General features: G+C 47.5%; 2 protein-coding genes across 4 annotated transcripts in view; one reads left to right on the forward strand and one right to left on the reverse strand.

The window, feature by feature from the left end:
* Positions 1-2117, forward strand: part of REEP6 (receptor accessory protein 6) — a 6873-nt gene extending 4756 nt beyond the window's left edge. Inside the window, exons 4-6 of one of the 2 annotated variants that reach the window (XM_042478606.1) lie at positions 167-323; positions 1039-1112; positions 2004-2117. In XM_042478606.1, coding sequence (XP_042334540.1) covers positions 167-323; positions 1039-1064 — 183 coding nt within the window. In that variant the 3' untranslated portion in view covers positions 1065-1112; positions 2004-2117. The remainder of the gene's footprint in view (positions 1-166; positions 324-1038; positions 1113-2003) is intronic. The other variant, XM_042478604.1, reaches the window with a different exon arrangement.
* Positions 2118-6330: 4213 nt separating this feature from the next.
* On the reverse strand, positions 6331-16989 carry LOC121936386 (retinal homeobox protein Rx1). Of its 2 annotated transcripts, XM_042478602.1 has the most exons (5): positions 16853-16989; positions 11857-12066; positions 8768-8918; positions 7884-8134; positions 6331-7033 (listed from the first exon to the last, which is right to left on the reverse strand). In XM_042478602.1, exons 4-5 carry the CDS (start codon positions 8124-8126, stop codon positions 6590-6592), a joined length of 687 nt encoding a protein of 228 aa, XP_042334536.1. In that variant the 5' UTR covers positions 8127-8134; positions 8768-8918; positions 11857-12066; positions 16853-16989; the 3' UTR covers positions 6331-6589. The 2 variants fall into 2 exon arrangements, with proteins under 2 accessions (XP_042334536.1, XP_042334535.1); XM_042478601.1 differs by lacking the exon at positions 8768-8918.
* Positions 16990-21952: the final 4963 nt, after the last annotated feature.

Raw genomic sequence — 21952 nt, forward strand, 5'->3', positions numbered from 1 at the left:
TATCTCTGCAATGCAAACCCTGGAGGAAGGCTGTCCTGATGTCTCCAAGAACTGAGAGATTGAGTCCCTGAGATACTTCTGAGATGGAAACCCATCAGGAATTCTTCGGTTGGTGCTATTGATAAGCCTTTTGACGATGACACGTCTGTGTCTTTCCCCCATCCAGAGTCTCTTCTTGGTCTGGTGCATGGTCCCTGTCTCCTGGAATGGCTCCCAGGTCATCTACCGCCAAGTCATCCGTCCGTGGTTCCTCAGGCATCACCAGACGGTGGACAGTGTCCTCAATGACCTCGGGGGACGAGCCGCCGCAGCATCCAAGGAAGGTAAACAAGGAGGGTCTCACACAACAGCAAGGCAGAGGAGAACCATCTGGGCATGCCTTGACCACAACTCCCATCATCCCTGCATCCTGACTTGGCAGCCCAAGGGACTGATGGGAGTCCCAGTCATGCAACATTTGGAAGGCTGTGTGATTCCTGTTCACCCTTTTATCACGTTTTCACATTATGACATTACCCTGGTTTGGCCAAAGGATGCTGCTGCCCCAACATTTCAGCAAACGAGATTTTGGGGAGTGGAGGGGAGTCGTCACCCCTAAATAAATCCCTGTTAGTGACTTAGACAAGACTCGGTTTCGCTAAGTGTGGGGACCAGCAATTTGGACTTGTGTAACGGCAATATTCAACTGGCAGTGGCAAAAATGATGTTGCATATGCTGAACCATTGGGTGGTTACGTGCCTGCATCAGTTTTAAAGCCTTTTTTGTGCAAGGGCGGGAGAAAAGCCCCACTTTCCATGCCTCTACCCTTCGGGTGTAACTTGTCCCCTTTATGCCTCACTAAATGGGGATCCCTGCAAGAAACCTCCTGCCACCCTCTTTGGCATTTTAGATCTCTCTTTCTCAGCCGTTCTTTTGCTCCAGCCTTGGGGCTGCTAAGTTCTTCCTTGTCTCTGAATTCTGCTTCACTGTTCCTCATGCCTCTTTCTTTTCCTTTCTTCCCCTCTTCTGTCCTTTTTGGCTAATGCCCACCCCCCCAGTGCTCCAATCGCTGGCAAACAGCTGAACTCTTCCGCCTCCAAGGGCAGCTTCCAGCCACCGGCTCCGCTCCTTCGTACGTAACATACTCCACTTTTACCCCCCAAAATTCCCAGGTGGAGGAAAGAGCACACTAGGGGTGGGCCAGATATGGCCCTTGGGCCCACTGCACCTTCATGCTATGGGGTGGTTTTCCTGGGTTTTAGATGGTCCTTTCCTATTCTGCAAGGCTAACGTGCCTCTCCTTAAAGTTTCATTTGGGACAGTAAGAGATTTATGATGTTTTCTTGTCTTTGGGTGCATCTACACTCTAGAAATAATGCAGTTTGACACCACTTTAACTGCCATGGCTCCGATCCTACAGAATCCTGGGATTTTAAGTTTTGTGAGGCACCAGCCCTCTTTGGAAGAATGGCTAAAGACCTTGTAAAATTACAGTTTCCAGGATTTGACAGAGGGTGGGGCAACAGCACTTAAAGTGGTATCAAACTGCATTATTTGTACAATGTAGATGGCACCTGTGGCCTCTTCTGCTGGTTTCAGCTCTGCTAGCCCCCAAAATACATTCTCCCCCATTCTCTGGACCTCGAGGAAGGGGCTGAGAGAGACCTGAAATAGTCCTCAGTGGGCAGCTCGCTGTGGACGATGGTTTATCCATGTTTGGCCATGTTGTTAGCTTCTGCTCAGATCCGGCTTAATGCTTTGCTAACTTTGGTTGCAAAGTGGATTAGGCTAGCATTACCTCCCTCCCTCTTCTCTGGCCGATAAAAGCCGTGGGTCGGGATTTTCCCAGGTGGCAAAGGGTCTATTTTTAAAACGCCACAGAGCTACGGAGCAAGCCTTGGCCTGGGGAGGGGGGGGTCTGCGTAACTCTTTCCCCCCAATTTTGAGCCGGCTTAAGCTGGAGAGAGATCTGTCTTTGCAACCCGCCTCTCTTACGGCTTTTCTCTCTTCGTTTCTTTTGCAGTCTCCAAAGAAGCCATCAAGCGAACTCTCCGAACAACAGAAGACTGAAGAAGCACTGATAATTTATTTTTTTTAAGACCCAAAACTCCAAGTGAAATAAAGGGTGCCCAGATTCCTTGGTTTTTTAAAATGTCATTTCACAACTTGGCGGGGTTTGGGTCGCTGGCTTTGTCGTCCTCTGGAACGGCCGGCAGGAGGCGCTCTCGCTCCAGGGACTTCTCCTCCGTTCTTGCAAAGCGGGACACCAGCTGGACACAGACACTTTTCACTCGGGCCAGATACAAGTATTTTAATAAAGAACAAGGGTATTACTATTAATTATTATTGTCATCCCAAGATCCCATGGGTACAGGGCAGAATACTACGGTTTTTATTTAGAAAAAGAAAAACCCCAAAGAAAGTCATACATGCCATTTTTCTCTTTGGGGTGGGGGCTGGTTTCCCAGCAGGGGCAGTTTGGGGGCAGAGGGAAGGAAGCCCTTGATCCAATTAAGGCCCAATTAAAGCCCAATTAGAAGGAGGGGAGGAGGCCCAGCTGCAGAAATGGACCCATACAGTGCCAGATGTGGGGAGAGAGGGTCCTCCGGAGGATGATGCCAAGCCTGGACAGGGGGCAAGGACCCCCTGACCGCCTGTGTCAGCTGAGGCCCATCAGGCCGCATTAGTGCCACTGCACCGGCTGGCCGGCTGGGTGTTTGCAAGTCCCCCTTCCTCTCCCTCCATTCCAAGACTTTGTCCAGTTCAACAGGGGGACTGGCTGGACCATTGCATGGAAGGGACTAGAAACTGTGGTGTTTAAAACTGGCCCATGTCTTGCCTCATTGTATACACCAGCAGCAGCAGCTTCAGAAAGAGGACCATCACCATCCTCTCTCTCTTCCCTTCTACCCTCCCAATTTAGCAAGGACCATCTCCTTTAATTCTCTGCTTTTACAATGTCCCGGTTCGTCTCTCCTCCTCCTCCCTTTGTCCTCAGTTACTTCCAGGGCTGCAAGCTGAGTTCAATGTGCAAAAGGGAGGAGAGAAGGGGAAGCATCCTGCCCTTCCCTGTTGGCTCAGGCAAAAGCAAACTGCCCCCTTGAATGCCATTTTGGGAGAAAGGCGGCATACAAGTCCAATAAATAAATGAGAATAAATTGCTGCAGCCTCTCCTAGTTTGCCTCTTTTTCCTCATAAGTAACGTTTGCAATGCTCTGATGTTGCTTGACCACTGATCTGTCCTGGTTTGGAGCGATGTCTCCATCGTCTCAGTTTTGGAGCTTCCTGGTGTGACTTATGTAGATTGGACCCAAGAGTCCTATTGCCTCTTCTTCCTTCTCCCCGTTTTCCCAATCCACTTCATAATCACGGAGTGGGCTTTTTCCTCCATCAGAGGTTTGGATGCTTTCGCAGAATCTGAGCCTCAATAAGGTGTTACCAAATAAAGCAAGACGTTCCAAGTAGGGTTGCTTTTTGCAGTTCCGTTCCTGTGATCCTGTTGTTGTGTGCTTTCAAGTCCTTTCCAACTTATGGCAACCCGAAGGCAAACCTGTCATGGAGTTTTCTTGGTTCAGAGCAGGTTTGCCATTGCCTTTGGCTGAGAGAGTGTGACTTGCCCAAGGTTTCCCAGTGGGTTTCATGGCCGAGACGGGATTTGAACCCTGGTCTCCAGAATCATATAGTTCAGTGCTCAAAATACTACACCATGTTGCCTCTACTAATGGAGAATTCATTCAGAGTTTTTGTCAGTCCTTTATGAACTTTGTTGCACTTTGAGTCCTGGTTGCAAAGAAAAGGCCAGATATGAATCAATTCAAGACGTTGATGCCGACGTTGTCGCTGTTGTGGCTTTGTGATAAGAGAGGTAGCTGGGTCAGTGAGGAAGGAAAGAAACCACAGGCAGGTTGCAGCTGGATGCAGTGACTTCTTAAATGAAAACAATTTGAAAACTGGACATCACTTGGACCCAGAATGGAGGCCATGGTTGGATGGAAAGGCCACATTCGGACCTCCAAGGCCATCCTCATCAAATAACAGCCAACGTTTGCAAAAGTTGATGAATCCTTACCCAGATGTTTACAAAAATAAATCTGATGCAAAGCAGACTGGGAGAGGATGTCTCTCCAATCCGTTCTATTTCCTTTTTGCCTTGAGGAGGAAGAAATTTGCAAATGTTGATCAATTCTTATCCGTTTTAAAGAATAAACTCTTCTCCAACAGTGACACAAAAAAGAATACTCAACTCCTGCTTCTAAAATGTGCAAATGCTGATAAAAAAATCTCCGCTTTAAACAAATGAACTCTTCTCCAACAATGAACTGAAATGGGATTTCCAAGTGTCCTGCTTCTAAACATTTGCAAATATTGATCAGTTATTTTCTGTTATTAAAGAATGAATTTTTTCAGCAGTGTTCTTTGGGACATTCTTCCTTTTATTTCTCTCTGTGCAAAGATGAAGAAATCGGCAAATGCTGCTGCATTCTTGTTCACTTCTTGATGTTAAAAATAAATCTTTGCCCCAAAGTGGTGCAGAAGGGACCATTTGCCCATCCTGATCCCAGTTCTTTCCATGCTGAAGGAATTTAGGGGGGTTTGGAGATGCTCTGGGGCTGGTCCTTGGGGAAAGGGCCCACAAGAGATCCCAAAGGCCTTGGCCACAAGAAACCTGTCTCTTGGAAGGGGGCCCCTCTCTGCCCCACAGAGTGATGGGAATGCAGATAATTCCGGCTAACAAGCGCCATGGGGCTCCTGCCCTGCCCCAGACAACAATGCCGCCTCCTGGGGCCCGGGAGAGGCGGCCGAGGGGGATGCCCAGACCCCTTTGCGTCAGGGGGCCAGCCAGGCGTGCAAGCCGCAATGGGACCAGGATGATGGGACATAGAGCGGGGAGAGGGGGTTGCCTGGCCAGATGCCCCTCAGCCCTTGACATGTCACCATCAGCGCACCAGTGGCTTTGCTTGCGGTCACGGGTAAAATTATTAGGAATTATTACAGCATTAACAATAGTAGATTCCAAAGTCATTTGCAGTTTTTTGTTGGTGGAAGTGCAAAGGGAGCTTAGAGACAAACTGTGCATTAGGCTTTCCTAGATTTGGTCTCCTTCCTCAGATTATTGCCATTATGAGATTATAATAATGATAGTGGCTTATTATTACTGATAGTGATTTTCCTTATTTTATTTATTGTTATGTTCTGGAGACCAGGGTTTGACCTCTCTGCAGAACCATAGAAACCCCTTGGGCATCCTTGGCAAGTCCACTCTTCCAGCCTCTGAGGAATGTAACAACAAACCCCTTCAGGACAAGGAAATGCCAAGGTAGGTCTGCCTTAGCATCGCCGTAAGTTGCAAATAGGCTCACCTTAGGGCTGCCATAAGTTGGAAGGGACTTGAAGGCAGGCGACAACAGCATCCTGAGAGCTGGGGTTCTTTTCTGGTGCAGGATTTGGTGGGGAAAAACCTGCAGAAACGCTTGTTTTTTTCTTGGAGTAACCGTTATCTTGTTGGCTTCTCCGGTTTTGCTGGCATGACCAACTGGCAACCAAACCACGCCAGACACCCAAGATTAGCGGAGACACATCTAACCAACAAAAGGCATGCAACACACAAGAGCACCAGAAGGAGCCTGGGCTGCAAACAATGCAGTGAAGCACCAGTTTTGGAGCGGAATTGGCTTTTGGGTTGGATTTCCAGTAAGGAAGGAGAGAAAAAAGGTCCCACAATATTGTGGGGCAGCTCTTCATAGGAATATTTTCATGCCAGCTAGGAGGATGATTCGTTTTATTTCTCTTGTTTGGAAGAGACACCATGAAGCTGATGGCAAATCTGTCCTCCATGAGGACCAGAACCACATCTCAGGGACACTCTGCCTGAATTTAATCTATTCTATTTATCTATCTATGAACAAATGAGAGATCAATAAATAGAACTGAATGCAAGAGTTAGTCCAAAATGTTTTAGCTTCCACCTTCTTCAGTGGCTCAAAATAATGGTATAATATACACAATTTCCTAAGGACTCTAGGTTTCAGGTGGGTCTGTAAGGAAGGGGTGACCATCTGGGGAAGGAAAGATTTGCTTTGGGCAATTCCACCCAAGTGACTCTCAAGCACAATCACACCCAAAATCCACAAAATAACTGATACCTCCATCGGACAAATCAAATGCAAAAAAAAAACCAACCACCTGTCCCTAGCTTTCAAAGCTTCACTGGCTTTTTGAAAGCTTGCAAAGTGCAATTTCTGCATAAAGGTCTCTCTCTTGTGGATTTTGGATGATGTTGTTGTACTTTCCCACACGGCCAATGTGGCTACCCCTGGACAGATCATCTTTTAGAGTGAAAGAGACCCAAGTGGGGGAAACAGAGGACTCTTTCCTCCTTCCCTTTTATTTGGTTTATTTGAAGTAACAGTGCCAAAAATGTTCTAGTGTCCAGTTTCGGGTGCATCATCGCCAGGCTGGTGCATCAACGGACCCAAATCCTCCATTTTGGCTTGAAAAGAGGCGTTTCTAGCCTGATTGTTGTCCACAAGGGCTAAGAGGTCTCCTTGAAGTCCAGGACCCCCACCCCACCCCATCCCGCCAGCCCTGTGATGTCAGCCAGCCAGTCGGTCAGATGGGCTGCCACGTCTTGTCAATGGTCTGGATGTGTTCCTTGGCTTTCATGCGCAAGGCGGCGATGCTGGAGCTGCGCTGGTCCACCTCCTCCAGTGGGTATTTGTCCACAAACGTCGTGCCGCACTGGTAGGTGGCCGTGGGCATGGGCTGCATGCCTTGGGGCATGGCAGGCGGGTTGTTAAGGAAGGAATGCCCGCCGTATGGTGCCTGCAGGCCCTGGGGGGCACCCATGAAGCCAGGGATGCTGTGCACTGTAGTGGCGCTGGAGATGGGGGAGGTCAGCCAGGGGTCCAAGGGGAGGGAGTTGCCAATGGGCCCCACGTTGGCTGCCATGGGAGGCCGGTTGAAGGAGAGGATGGGGGTGTCGTGGAGCTTCATGGAGTTGGCCTCCATCTTCTCCTGCCGGCGCCACTTGGCTCTGCGGTTCTGGAACCAGACCTGTGAAAAGGGAGAGGCAAACGGCTCAGGGCCAGGACAAGCCAAGCAGGACAGCTGCCCACGGTCAGACCACTTTGTCCCCAAGAGGAGGAGGGAAGCCCTTCTGCAAAACTGAGGACATTCTTGATCCTCTCCGCTCCCAGGTTTGTGGAGCTTGGAATCAGCCTCTTAAACAGAGGAAGAAAGACATGGAAGTGGATGGGAGTCTGAAACAGAGCCTGATTTGTACAGTTCCATCTCCCTAAGGTTTTGTTAAGGGGCAAAGCAAGCTCTTTTGTTTTTTTAAGCTGATATTTTTTAACATAAATAGTTAAAGACACTCAGTGCACATCTACGCAGCAGACATAATGCAGTTTGAGACCACTATAAGTCCATATGATAGAACTCTGGAATTTGCAGTTTGGTGAGGCACCAACTTGCTTTGTCAGAGAAGGTGAAAGACCTTGCAAAACTACAAATCATAGAATTATAGAGTTGGAAGAGACCACAGGATGGAGCTGCTACAGTTAATGTGGTGTCAAACTGCATTATTTCTACAGTGCAGATGCAGCCTTGGAGGCATTAAAAATGTAGCTGCCATGGTGCCAATCCTGGGATTTCTAGTCTGGGGAGGGAGAGTGAATTCCCACCTGGATGACTGAAATCTAGCCCTTCCGAACTACAAATCCCATGGTACCCCAAGGGGATGGCTTCCAGGAACCCAGAGACCTAGAAGTCTCAAGACGCATATTGCAAGAACCCCAGAATTGCGCAGCATGGAGTTAAAGTGGGACCGAACTGCTATAGTGGGGACACTCCTGAAATCGCTTGGCCTTTGCCAAAGAGTCAAGGCTCAGTTTTCCCGGCTAACCTGAACCCGGACCTCCGGCAGGTTGACCTTCATGGCCAGCTCCTCGCGGCTGTAGACGTCTGGATAATGGGACTTCTCAAAGGCCCTCTCCAGCTCATGGAGCTGGTAGGTGGTGAAGGTGGTCCGGTTCCTGCGGTGCTTCTTCTTGGGCTGCTCTTCATCCAGATTCTCCGGCGTCGCACCATCACTCTCCACGCTCTTGCGCAGCTCGCTCAGCTCCCCCTCGCATTTGCTGAGGAACATCTTGGACCCTGCGGTATCATCATCAACATCAACATCATCATCATCATCATCATCATCATCCACTCCAAAGCGGAGGACATTCCACAATAAGGGCTAAAAGCACTCATAGAAATATAAATTCATGTTCAAATTGGGGGACATTTTGGAATCCCTCCTGGACGGAAGGCTGAAATGTAGGATATGCCCTGGGAAAGGATGACCCTACTTAAACTTTGACCGTGGAATAAAAACTGAGTGTGTGTGTGTGTGTGTGTGTGTGTGTTTCATTTGCAGCTGCTTTAATTCCATGGTGAGCTGTCATGGGCCCAGTTCTGGAAGAATCCCATAGATTTGGGGGAAACCCCAAAGGCCATCTCGTCGACCCCTCCACTGTGGAGGAACCCACCACTGATGGGCCATTGAACCTCAGCTTGACTCCTTCATGTTGGAAGTTTCTAATATGAGATCCAATGGCCCACCTGCTAAAGGTGTATTGGGGTGGGTTCCTGCATGACGGAGGGCAAGAAGAGATGGCCTTTAGGATTCCCCCCAAAATGGAGTCCAAGGCATTCCAGAAATTGCTTTAATGGTCAAGAGGAGGCAGCCCAGCCAAGACCTCTCTCCGATCCAGATTGCAACCCAGTTTATTGGCTTCCACCCACCTTTTGTATCTCCCAGCTAAGCTTTTGTTTGATTTCATTATTGTTTTCTCTCTGGCCAAACTCTGAAATCTTTCTATTGCATCCTGAGAGCGGGATTAACATCCATCCACCATCCGGTCTCCCTCCCTCTCTCTTTCTCATCTGCAAGGATCTAGTAGGAAAGTTTAAAGAAATACATTAAAAAAACAAAACCCAACAAGGGCAAAAATAAATAATCCTTGGGGAATTTGCACAGCAAGAAATGTGATCAGTTTGCTTTGGGGAGATAATTCTTTCCCCTGAAAAGGCGGAAGGAAAGAAGGGAACGAAGGAATGGAAGAAAGAAGGGGTGAAGAGAATAATCCCTAGGCATTTAAGCAATAACTTAACCATATTTTATGTGATTATATATATATATATATATATATATATATATATGTATGTATGTATGTATGTTTTAATTGTTTGAATTTTATAATAATTTTATGTTTTATCTGTGAGCCACCTTGGGTCCCTCTGGGGAGAAAGTCAGGATATACAGGAAAATATAAATAAATAAAACGATGGTTTTCACTCGCTTTATCTCCCTCCCTTCAAGGGATTCTTTAAATATGAGGGGAAGATATCCCCAGCCCTATTGGACTGTAGCTTCTATCATCCAGTGGGTTTCCATGGTCGAGTCAGGATTTGAACTCTGGTCTCCAGAGTTGTAGTCCAACACTCAAACCACTATGCCACACTGTCTCTCTGAATGGGTTCCTGAACGACTGAAAAATATGAGCCAAGACTCAGAAACCTCTCCCCACAAAGAAGAAGACTGCAACATCTTCCACCCACATTTTTTGGGGAGGCACACTTGGCAAACGCTTCCATGTCTGGGCCGCTTCTCTCCCCATCCTTCTGGCTGTGGCTGGGAAATGGGGTGGGAAGTGCAGTTCCCATCCTCCCCATCCTTTCGCAAAGGGTCAGATTGTGGGTCAGAGACAACTTTGCCTCCTTTTCAGAGCATCCCAGGCCGAGGGCCTCCTATTGCAACCCTTTGCAAGTAGCCCCCCACCAAATGGGACAGAGTAGAGCCATTGAATGGAGGGGATTTGCACAAGCGTTGGCGCGATTTTCAGCAAATGATTCAAAGGGTCTGTTGCGCTTGGGACTAGCCATCGGACTTGTCACAAACACAATTTTCCATTTCTCTCCTTCCACCTCCCTTCTGCAAAATCTCTTTTCCTTTTGCTCTTCTGCTGACTACCTTTTCTCTTTGGGAAGCCAGGCCGACAGAACCCAAAATGCTGGGCTGTGGGCAACGGGATTCATTGTCCCAGTAAGACAACTTCCTTTCTGCCTATCCAAACATATAAAAATTAAAATGAAAACCACACTTTCCTGGTTCGTTTTAATTTTCACCTCTGGGTTAAAGCCTTTATGGAGATCGGTGGCTTCAAAACATGAGTGTAAAGATGACCCATATTCAAACAGAGGACCATGGCTTTAAAATATGGAGGTGGTATTAATAATAATAATAATAATAATAATAATAATAGCCCTTTAATTAATCCTTTCCTGGGTCTAAACCCTTCCGGACCATTGCACTTGGGGCTATTTCTCCTGCCCTTTTGGTTGCTCTTGTCGTCTTTTTTCTCGTCATCTTTGAAAACAACCATTTCCTCCCCCTCCACCTTCATCTCTGCAGCTTTCTTCGTCTTCTGATTTATTTATTTTTTTCCGGCTTTAAGTTCTTAAGCTCGAAGATTGGAAGGGAAGAAGCAGCCGCAGAGGCGGACAATCTCCGGAGGGATTTATTTGCCTCCGATGCTGGGTTCTTCTTAAACGTGGCGTGTTTTTTTCCTTCCTTAAGAATAAATGCCAGGAAGCAGAGAGGATATACCTGTGTGTGTGTGTGTGTGTGTGTGTGTGTGTGTGTGTAGAAATGTGGCCTGATCTGGGCCCATCCTGACCCCCCCCCCAAAAAAAATCAACGCTTTAATAATTCAGAGATTAATAAAGTTCCCAGCAAAGAAGACATGATTTTTGGAGAGTCATGCACAACAGAAATGGGGTCACTCCGGACTGAAGAGGCGCAAGAGTCTATGTTGGATGTGGCCTGGTGCAAAATGCAACCTTTCCAAGCATCTTTGCTTAATTTTGGGAGGTAGAATGGGGTGTCTTTCTGGAGGAGAGGAAGAGATTAAAAATAACCATTTTGTACTCCTCATTTTCCTGACCTTGCTTGCTCCAGACCTTTCAGCGCCCTTTCCTCTTGGTTTGGTTTATACATAGGTTGATACAACAACAACAACAATTGCAACCCATCTTTATGGGGAACAACCTCAGCATTCCCTGGAACAAAACTGAACATTATATCTTAACTATTGGGCAGAACTATATGCGGTATCTTAACCATACACTATTAACTACTATATAGTTTGTCAAGGGATCTTGTTGCATCTTTGCATACTGATATTCCAGACTGTGTTTCTCCATTCCCCATATAGCATGTGTTGTGTATAGTTTTTTAACATATATAAACACACACACACATACACATATATAACACACATATACACACATATATTTGAGTTTGTGTGTGTATAAAACAGTATTAGCCAACATAACTTTTTCAACGTTGCAACAAGAGCTCCCTTGGCGAACTGCTTGAGTCAACAGACAATACAAAACAAGACACAAATACATCTTCCGTGTGATCAACCGCATCCTTTTTTAAAGCCATCTGTTTATTGACTTTCTTTCTCTCTCTTCAAAGATATATATACGAATGAATGAGATTCTCCAGTTTTGTTGACTTTAACATTCAACAGTTGATTCAGTGGGTCCGCTTTATCTCCTTGGTTCGCTGAAACAGAGCCTCCATCAAATCAACTGTTGAATGTTAAAGTCAACAAAACCAGAGAATCCCATCCGTTCGATGGCTCTGCTTGAGTTGGGAGTAAAATACAATTTGGACCATTGATGCCAACTCGCATTTGCTCAATGGGACACGCAATCCTAAGTATAGGATGGTACGTCTTGTTGAGTATCCTTGGAGGAAGCAACCCACAAAACCCCGGAGAAGGAGCGGCGAAGGGGGAAAGCGCAGCCCCGACGGCCATTACCTGCTGGCTAGGCCCTACTTGGGTTTCGTGCGGGAAGGTATTAGGCGCGCCTGGTCCCTCCACGGCCACAAACAACCGGCTCACGCGTCCCCAATCTTCTCGCTTGGCCGCCAGAATTCGCGGTAGTCGCCTTAATTGTCACGGAGCCCACCGTGCTGCAAAGCCCCGGGAGTAGAAATCTTTATTTAGTCTTGCAGATGTCACTGGACCCTGCAGATTGGAAACAAGTCCAAAGGATTAAGGCGAGGTTATTAATTGGAGGCCTTCCCCTTTAAGAGTGATTGACAGTTACTTTCTGGATAAGTAATTGCTCTAAGTGTCCCCTCCAGTTGATCCAGCAGAAGGACTGGGCTGGTGGGCGGGCGGCCATCCATCCATCCGTCCATCCATCCAACGTCTGTCCCTCCGTCCATCGAGGGGGTCCCTAATGATGCCGCCCTCCCCACCCTTTGATTGTCTCCCGCACAAAAGCGTCCCGCTGGAAGACGTTTCCTCCTCCTCCTCATAATCCCCTCATTACAGAAGAAGGGAAGAATGGGAAAACAAGAGCCACGGAAGAGAAGAATGGGGCGCCCCAGCAGCCAGACAACGGGGAGGCCCCCCTGCCCCACAGACCCCAGACCCAAACAATGGCCTTTGTCTCAGGGGCAGAAAGGACACCGGGAAGGAGGGGAAGGGCTTTGCGGCCCAAATTTCGGCCTCCTCCGCAACGTCCGTCACAAGGACCACATCCCTTGGTCATCCACAAAGTTGTGTTTCGGTAAGGAGGAGGAACCAGAATGGTTGCAACAGTTGAAGCCAGACATTCAGAGCTGTTTTCCTGACCTTTGACCTCTTCAGGCTCCTTCTTCTGGTCAAGAAAATGGAGCAAATCACCTCCTGGAGCAGCCATTCCACTAAAGTGGGGGCTTATGCCATATATATATACATAGGCCTGCCTTAGGGTCACCATAACTCAGAAACGACTGGAAGACACACAACACACATATACATATACTGTATATAAATTTGTGTGTCTTCAGGTCTTCAAGAACAAATAATCTCCCCCAGAAAACACTAGAGAAGTCATTCAACTAAAGTGTGGCTCTTGTGCTATCTTGCTATCTATCTATCTGATGGCTACTTTAGGGTTAGTGTAGGAAAGTTTAATAAGTTGGAAATGACTTGAAGACAGACAACAACAACACACACACAAACATTTATGTTGTTGTGTGCCTTCAAGTCCTTTCCACTTTATGGCTACTTTAAGGCAGGCCTATCATGGGGTTTTCTGGAACTGCAAGTGTGAGATTCAAACAGAGATTCGAACCCTGGTCTCCAGAGCCGTCGCCTGGCACTCAAACCACGGCGGTGGCTCCACAATGACACCCAGGCGCTCGTCATTGAGGACATGGAGGACAGGTCCTCTGGTCCAACAGGCCTCCCAGTTGCCCCACTGGGAAGGCCACAAGGGGGGCTCAAAGGCCACCCCCTCCCCACGTCCTTCTTGTGCCGTTGAAGCTCCTTCAGCCATGGCTGATGTTTCCTGACAAGCGGAGACGGCGAGGAAAGGCCTTGCGGTCCAGAGCACACCTGTTCCCGGTCTCACAGCCGCCCATGACCCTCCATGAGGCTCCCTTCCATTTCCCTTATGCAGTTAGAAACGCCAGCATGGCCTGGCTACCAATCTTTCTTCCTGGCCACTTTGGGGGATCTGTTTCTTCTCCTCGGCCTCAATCTGCCTCCATTATGTTCCCTTTGTAACCTTGGGATTTCCTTCAGCTTGGACCACAGCCATTATGGCATCCATCTTGTAACTGGAAAGATGCTGATCTTGCTCTGCACGAGAATCCCAGTTACAGTGGTGGTCAGTTTAATAAAACCTTGACCACCAGATCTGTACATGAGTCCTTCGTGGTGACATCGTGGCGGTCAGTTTAATAAAACCTTGACCACCAGATCAAAATGTCACTTTTGTTGCAGGTAATCCTAAACCAGATGGACCAAAGATCTGAACCAGTGGAAAGGAGCTTCCTGCATATTTAAACAAACCCATGAAGACTAGAAACGTAATTTAATTTTTCTTTAGAGGAAGGACCATCATTAAGTGGGAAGCCCTTACTTTGGACATGGAAGTCTGAATCCCATCAGTCCATCCCAATTTACGGCCAAAAAGTAAGCCAACACCTAAGTAAATTCCACTGTTTCAATAAATCTACTCTAGATGGGATTAAGAATAGGATCAAGACCAACCCCCCCCCCCCTTAAATTTAGGTTCTGTGAACATCTTGGAAGGTCTGAGCAGGCCATCTTGGGCCAGATGGACGGAGAACTGGGCTCAAGATCAGGGAATTCTTTTGAAAGTTTTCCTCCACTGCAAAGAAATCAAGGAACTATATTTCAAAGTTTGGAGGATGTGGCTGAAATTCCAATAAATCTACAAATCAAGATTTTCAGTTTCTTCTAAGTTGAATACACTTGGTGAAAAGCCTATTTATTTCCAAAACTAGCCTAAGTCAGGACTCTGGATTCAAGCATTTCTAAGAACAGCAGCAGCAGAAATAGAAATAATGTGGCCTGTCAGTTAAAATATTATTTCTTTAATATTTTAGTATCAAGGCTTAGTGGACAGTTTCCAAAGCTTCTCTCAACACTGACGTAGTTTCAAGAGAGATGCAGAAATCTGACCCGCGAAAGAAAGAAAGAAAGAACGGACGGACGGACGAAAGAAAGAAAAAAACTGCTTTTGTTTTTTTTTAAATCAAGGTTTAATTGAGATGTCCAAAAATCTCTTGAAATGCAGTTTCAAAACAGATGCAGAAACCTGACCGACAAATGAGAGGAAAAATAAAATTGTTTTATCCTTATTTACATTTTTAAGCCAAGGTTGAACGGTGACATTCAAAAGTCGCTCGAAGCGCAGCTTCCAAGAAGAAGCATAAACCTGGTCTGTGAACGAACAAATGGACCGATGCAGTTTGCGTGTGTCAAATGAAGTCAAAGCTTTATTGAGGTTTTTCCATCCGCAAAACAGTAGCGCCAATTAACAACAGCCGGGCAACTTGAGCATCAAAATGCTTCCAGACATTGCAAACGCCTCTTTGTTTTCCTCCCAGGCTCTGTCCCATGGCATGCCCCATGTTAAGTGCTGTTTCCCAAAGCCAAGGGTGCCTCTGAGCGTGAACAGAGTTCCCCCTTGGTCCTCCCTCCGACCCATGGCCCACCTGCTTCGGAAGCGGACAGAAGGCCATTTGCCACCCATCGTCCCGGCCATCTGTCCCGACTAGGAGGGGGCTGGTCTCTTTTTAAATTAATTTCATTAATTGAATTACGCTTCAATTATATTAACTATTTAGGCATAATAAGCCGCCCGCCCGCCCGCAAAGCCATGGGGAGGGGCGCGGGGGCAAGAAGGGGGGGGCAAAGGGCCGACTTTTTTGGCTCTCAACATGGCAGTCGAAAGGCAGTTTTAAAATCAAAACTTTTGCCTAAAGAAAAAGGCACTGGCAGAAAAATTGTGGGTTTTTCGTTTTCAAAATACGTCTTTGGGTTTGCGTTAAAAGTATTTTTGTAGGCTGTTCTCCTTTGCCCAGTCCTGCTCTCTTCTGGATGTGAAAGATGTGTGCGTCTGTGTGCTACAGAGTTCAGTTAGTGTACTGGTCCTGAGTTCAAATCCTGATTGTTCACCCAGCATTCCTCACAGGGCTGTAATGAGGGCAGAGGAGGTTTGCTCTTGGGAAGACCAGGACTGCCAAAGGCATTAAGCTTTCTTTGTTATATAATGCTACCTTCTATCTCAAGGGCTACTGTTGATCAATGCTGCCATTTCTATTCATATTTGATCTCAGTTTCCTACAAAAGCGTGAGTATGGGACAAGGTTTCATATCCAAAAGAAATCAATTCAGGAATTGTTGTCGTTGTGTGACCTGAAATCGTTTCCAACTTAGGGGAACTTATCATAGGGTTTTCTTGGCAAGGTTTGTTCAGAGCGGGTTTGCATTTTGCTTTGAGGCTGAGAGACTGGGGCCTTCCAATGAGTTTCCACAGCTGGCCAGGATTTGAACCCAGAGTCCTAGTCTAATGCTCAAATCACCGGCTGGTGAACCTCTTTTAAGGTCTCCCCTTCCCTTTGCATTTGCAGGACCATTGCTGCAATAGTCACGTCCAATCCTTCCAGCATTTGAATGTTGGAAATTTGGGGAGGAGGGTCATTGAGTTCAGAAACGATATTCTCCCCACTTCCCTAGACAGGGATCTGGCCCTTATCATCATCATCGTTGTGATCATCATTTATTTATATAGTGCCGCCAATGTACTCGGCGCTTTACAACAGAACAAAACATTTAGAACTACTCCAGTAATATAAAATGCTGAAATACAGTACAAGGATACAATACTAAAGATGCAGTAGTAAAACAGAACAGTAGAAAGAAGCAGCTACAGACGCAAACACAAAATATAGAATAAAACAGGCAATCAATTATAGCAAAAAGTATAATAATACAAAAGCCCTGTGGCCTTCTTCTACATTTGCAGCTATTTGCAAATGTTCATTGGTTCCCATTGCAACCGAAGAGGGTCTCCATCCCCACCCTTCACCCCAATGGATGTGGGACTTTTTGGGGGTGCAACCCTTCCTCTCCACCTCCGAAAAAACCCTAAGCCCTCCGAAGGTCCGGTCATGCAGTCGGCCACTTTGGTCCCAGGACCAGCCCGTGGCCTTAGCCACCCTCCCCGCTCCTGGCCCCCATCCTCTCCCCAATCCTCCTGGGTCCGTCCCCCGTCCCCCCCACAGCAACCACCATCATCCCCGGTAAGCTGACACAGCGTCTCTAAGCGTTATCAGCTTTGGTGTGTCTAATAAGCTTAGCCGAGTTTAAAACTGTCATTGGAGTGAACTAAAGCCCTGTGATACCCCTGCCTTGCACCTCCTTAGCCAATTTACCTTCAATTAGAGTAATTGGGAAATGAGCAAAGGAGGGTAGCATTAATATTTTAAAGTGATGAAGCGATTACCGGGCCCAGCCTCGGGGTGGGAATCCAGCGGCTCCCTGCGCCTCCAAAGGCAATTACCATCCTTGGCCAAAGACGCACTTCTCCCTTGGCTCCCTTCCGTCCTTCCTTCCTTCCCTCCATCTGGGTTAGGTAACAGCCTTTGCCAGCTTCGTCCAAAGGACCGTTGCACCAAAACGGAAAGATTGATCATTCTCAACCTGCAAAAAAAACCACAAATTTCAGATAACTCTCTCGTCTCCAGACAATCTCCCCCCCACCATTTTGACTCTCCTGGGGAAAGGTCAGAGGTCTGCAGAATTGGGCACCTGGTGACGGGGGCATCCGACTGCCAATTCCCTTGGGTCTTATTCATGGGCCCAGTCCAGGCAGGTGACCAGGTGTCCTAACATCTTGGACCCTGGAGACTGCATATGTATTATGATTACTTTCAGTAGTAGTAGTAATAGTAGTATTCATCCCACCTTTTCTTACTCCACCTTAACTCAGGTTGAACAGGTGGCCTCAGCACAAAAAAAGGCAAGGCACCACAAAATGGTGGACATTCAAGGAAAACGGAAATCATGACCAAATGAAAGCTAAACGCACACTCACAGAAATATAAATCTATATGCTTCTTAGCCAAGCTCAGAATGGAGGACATTTTACAATTCCTCCTGGTTGAAATGGACCCATGGTAAGTTCCCCTAAGTTGGAAATGACTTGAAGACACAACAACAACAACAACAACAACAACCCCTGAATGAATACGTCCCCCCTTTTCCTGCTGTTTTGGCCACACTATGAAATCTCATCCCAAGGCAACGGAGATCACAATGAATCTATTGCCTGAAAGGGCCCTGGGAGCACTCTCATGTATGTTGAGGAGAGGGGCACTCTGCACATGCTCTAAAGATCTTCACTCAACCCAAACTCTCCCGCCAGCCATGTACACAAAGCCTATACAGTACAAGCAAGCCCTGTTTGCATATGTTTCCTTCTCTACCAGCAGCCCATGTACAATTTCTTTGCAGCGCCTACTTGCAACTCTTGACTGCTCCCCTCTTTTCCCTCCACAAGTTCATCCAACCCTATATTTCAACAAAAATAAATGTGCAGAATCCAGAGCTGGCAATTCACATTTCCAGCCCAACAGCTGCTAAGCAGCGAGAGGAAGATAGAGGGCATTTCTAAAGGTTGTCTTTCTTCTGAACCTTCAGGGAATCAGCTTTGGGGAAACCAGAAGGTCAAGGACCTTTTTGCAGTGGATGTCCAATATGTCCAGATAAACTCCTCCTGGAGGGTGAAGGCGACAGGAGAAACTCTCTGCTACTGGGGGATGTCCCTACTACATATCCCAACATCCCAACAGCAGACAGCCAAATGCTCTGGGGAAGCTCACAGAAGGGATTTAGAAGATGAAAGGCCTTTTAACCCTTGGCACTCAAGGAAATGGGCCTAGGACCACCGTTTGGGAAGACTGGTCCCAGTCCCGTCACGTGTGAATGGCAAACAAGGGTTGGCCTTCTGGGCAAATGCACCAGTCTGGAGGTGTTGCTTCTGTGCAGCAGAGGCCCCAAACTACCCAACCCTGGTACTCACACATTACAACACACATACACACACCGACCCCAATCCCAGTCCTGCCAATTACCAACAACTTCCATCTCCTTTTTCTGGGGCCAATTTTCCCTCCAAACCTTGGAGGGAAAGTTCTTCCTTGGCACTAGGACACCCAGGATCCCCATCCCAGTCAGAGGAGGGGATTTTGGAGGCCAGAGTACAAATGCAAGAGAGAGGCATTCGCCCTGGAGGCCTTGGCGTGGGGTTTGCCGGACCTAAAGCCCACCACCATATTGAGGCCTTGGTGGGGAGGCCCCGCTTACTTCCGCGTCCCTCTCAATCTCTCCTAGATCCCTCTTGGCACATCTGCCGGCTTCTGTCGCGAGCGCCCATAATCCCCCGACGCAGCAGAGAACAGGTGCCTTGATTGGCTTCCAGCCTCCGTCCATCCATCCGATCCCAGGAAGGCCTCCTCGGCCGGGCTGAGCCTTCCTGGCCAAAGGGAGCCCCTTTGAGGCTGGCGTCGGGCTGGCCGTCCGGCCAGTGAGAGCCCTGGCAGTCTTTCCCAAGGCTGGCTGAGTGGGGAAGTGACCCAGGCTGAGGCAATTAATTAATATACCTCGCTGACGCGCTTTGGGGACCTTTGGATGTTGAGTTTTTCCTCTCAGTAATCAATCCCATCAGGTCCCATTAATTAGCTCATTGTTTCATTACTGATTCTTAAGCTCAGGGAAGAACACAGGGGCCAGACCCAGGAGAGCCAGCCTGGTCTCCTGGCTTGAGAGCTGGGACCCTGGAGACCAGGGTTCAAATCCCGGCTCGGCCCTGGGATCCCACCTAGGGCAAGAACTCCCACTCTCTTGGCCTCAGAGGAAGGCAAAGGCAAGCCTGCTCTCAACAAAGGCCACCCAGGCCTTCCTCTGAGGCTGAGTGAGTGGGCTTCGGCAAGGTTTATCCAAGGAGCTTCCGGAGTTGAGCAGGGACTTGAATCTTGGTCTCCTGAAGCCCTAGCCCAACACTCAGACCTCTGTATCATGTAGGCCAAGTTATTTTGGGTGTGGGTTTTTAATGACAAAATTTATTCTGAGGAAGTTTGTCACAATTACCTTCCTCTGAGGCCAAGAGATCGGCCCAAGGTCATCCAATGGGGTTCCAGGCTTGACCGGGAGGGATTCAAACCTGGTTCCTGGGGTCCTTGTCTGATAATCAATCACATCACTAGACTGTCCCAAATAAGGTTCAACACCATGGAAAACATTGGCTTGAGGGTGCCATGAATCTACTCTTGAGGTTTCATTCCAGATAGGAATCCTCCACATTGATCAACTCATTTGGAAGATACAGTATAGCACTGTGGAAAACTCCCTTAAAAGTCTTGGATAAGCCCCAGAGAAGATGTACCATTCCTCCCCATCATCCCAAAATTGGCTAACATTTTCGAGATACAAGTCAGTGACAGTTAGAAGGCAAGAAATTCCTCTGAAAGGAAGGAGAATTTCCTCAAAGGACAGGAAGACCTTCACACCTCCAAGTGACTCCAAGCATTTATCTTTCAGCATTTAAAAACTTTTCCCTTTCTGCTTTCTCCCTTGGTCCTCAGCTTACTTTTTAATGCCACAAACTGAGCTCAAAGTGAACAAAGTAGTTTGCGCTCAACAAGGGAACCAAAGGGAGAGGTTAAATCCTTCCCTTCTCTCCAGAAGGCTCTGGCAAAAGCAAACTGCAACAGCCCCTGTATTCCCTCCTTAAAAAGTGCAACCAACTTGACCCCCTTCTCACATTTCTTGGCCACACAAGGCCTAGGTTTAATTTGGGAAATGTTGGAGGGTTTGGACCTTGCAGCAAAAAGGTTGCAACCCAGCAGACTTGGGTAGCCATGTCCTTTTGCTGTTCAGTTAGTCAGCTTTATCAATCTTTAGATAAGAGTCTGGCACATAAATATATTAATTGCAAGCTTTGTTAAGTAATATTCTCTTTCCTTGGGCTTTGCCACAATGACACCCCCGCCTCCCCCGTCCTGATCCTATCCCGAGGCGTCCGCCCTCGAATCCTGCAGCATATTTTAAAAGGGTTCACTCAGCTTAGCCCTGCTGGGGAGAGAAGATCCAGGGAGATTAGGCCTCACTAAAATAGGCATTAAGCCACCAGAACAGCCGTCAACCTCACACGGTCATCGCCGTCGCTTACCTTTAAGCCTCGCGGTACCTGCGGACGAAACGTGTCAAGGAGATGTCGCCTCTCGTCTTGTCCTTCTCTGCTGCCATGGAGGACTTGGGGCCATGAGGGTCCTCTTTGTAAAATGGCAGAGTTGGAAGGAACCCCGAGGGGCATGTTGTCCAACTCCCGCTACAAAGGAATATGCAAGTAAAGAACTCCTAAAAGATGCCCATGCAAGTCGCCTTTAAAGACGTCTGAAGGAGGCAGTTCCTTCCCTGCCAAACAGCTCTTTCCATCAAGAAGTTCTTCCTAATCTTTAGGTGGAACCTCTTTTCCTGTCACTTGAACCCCTTGCTCCGTGTCCTAGTCTCTCTGGAGCAGCAGAAAAGAAGTTGGCTCCATCATCTCCATGAAATCCATGCAGATATTTGGAGATGGCTGTTTCATGTCACTTCCCAAGTCTTCCTTTCTCCAAGCTAAACATACCAAACTCCCTAAGCCATTTGCTTTCCTCTTTATCACTATGGTGAGGGGGCTTCCTATAATTCAGCTCATCTTTTATACTAAGACGTTTCTAGTCCTCATTGCTCTCCTTGCAGAGATGTCAGGGAAATACCAACCTGCCCCCAGAGAAGCCACCCTTGCATTTCTTCCCATGATGGCTTTTAGGTTTAACAAGCACAGAACTCTGCCCCCCCCCCCCAAGATGACGGGTCAAATAAGCGAGACCTTCTTTATCCACCCTCATTAGGAAATCAAACATTATTTTAAGGTTAATGGGTGCAAAGACCTTCATGCACCAGATTGGCTAAAATGACCCATCATTTAGGTTGGGCACTGAGCAGTTCTGGATTATTGGCTGGACACACACTGGGGCTTCCCATCAACATTGACCAGAAATATAGATGGTTCAAGATGACCCAAGCCTGCCCACATTTCTTGTATTTCGCACACCTGCAAAAGGAGCCCTTTGGTTGCATCTCTGGGTCCTATGTTGTACCAGCTATGCCTGGTTTCCAGCACCAGCCATTCAAAGTTACCTTTAAATGCCTATTCTTTTGGGTGGGAGGCATTGCCCATCACCCCCGGCTGCAACAGGTTGTAGTCCAATAGCCTCAAAAGAACGCAGAGAGTTTAAGAGGACCATATAAATTGTTGGTCTTCCCCTGCCCTGCTTTAACGGAAAATCTTTAACAAGATTTTCAAATTTTCATAATTTGTAAATTATGTCAGAGGGGAGAAAGGGATCTTCCACTCCTGATCAGGGTGGCTTCAGAATAAGCAAATAATGGAAACATACACATATAAAAATAAGGCCCACTGGAGCCCATGAGACCAGCTCATTTGCCCCATTTCTGCCCCCTGACAAAGCCATGGGCAATCGGTGGCAGAGAGGGCTGGGAG

The sequence above is a fragment of the Sceloporus undulatus genome, chromosome 7 (assembly GCF_019175285.1).
Source record: "Sceloporus undulatus isolate JIND9_A2432 ecotype Alabama chromosome 7, SceUnd_v1.1, whole genome shotgun sequence".
Classification (NCBI taxonomy): domain Eukaryota; kingdom Metazoa; phylum Chordata; class Lepidosauria; order Squamata; family Phrynosomatidae; genus Sceloporus; species Sceloporus undulatus.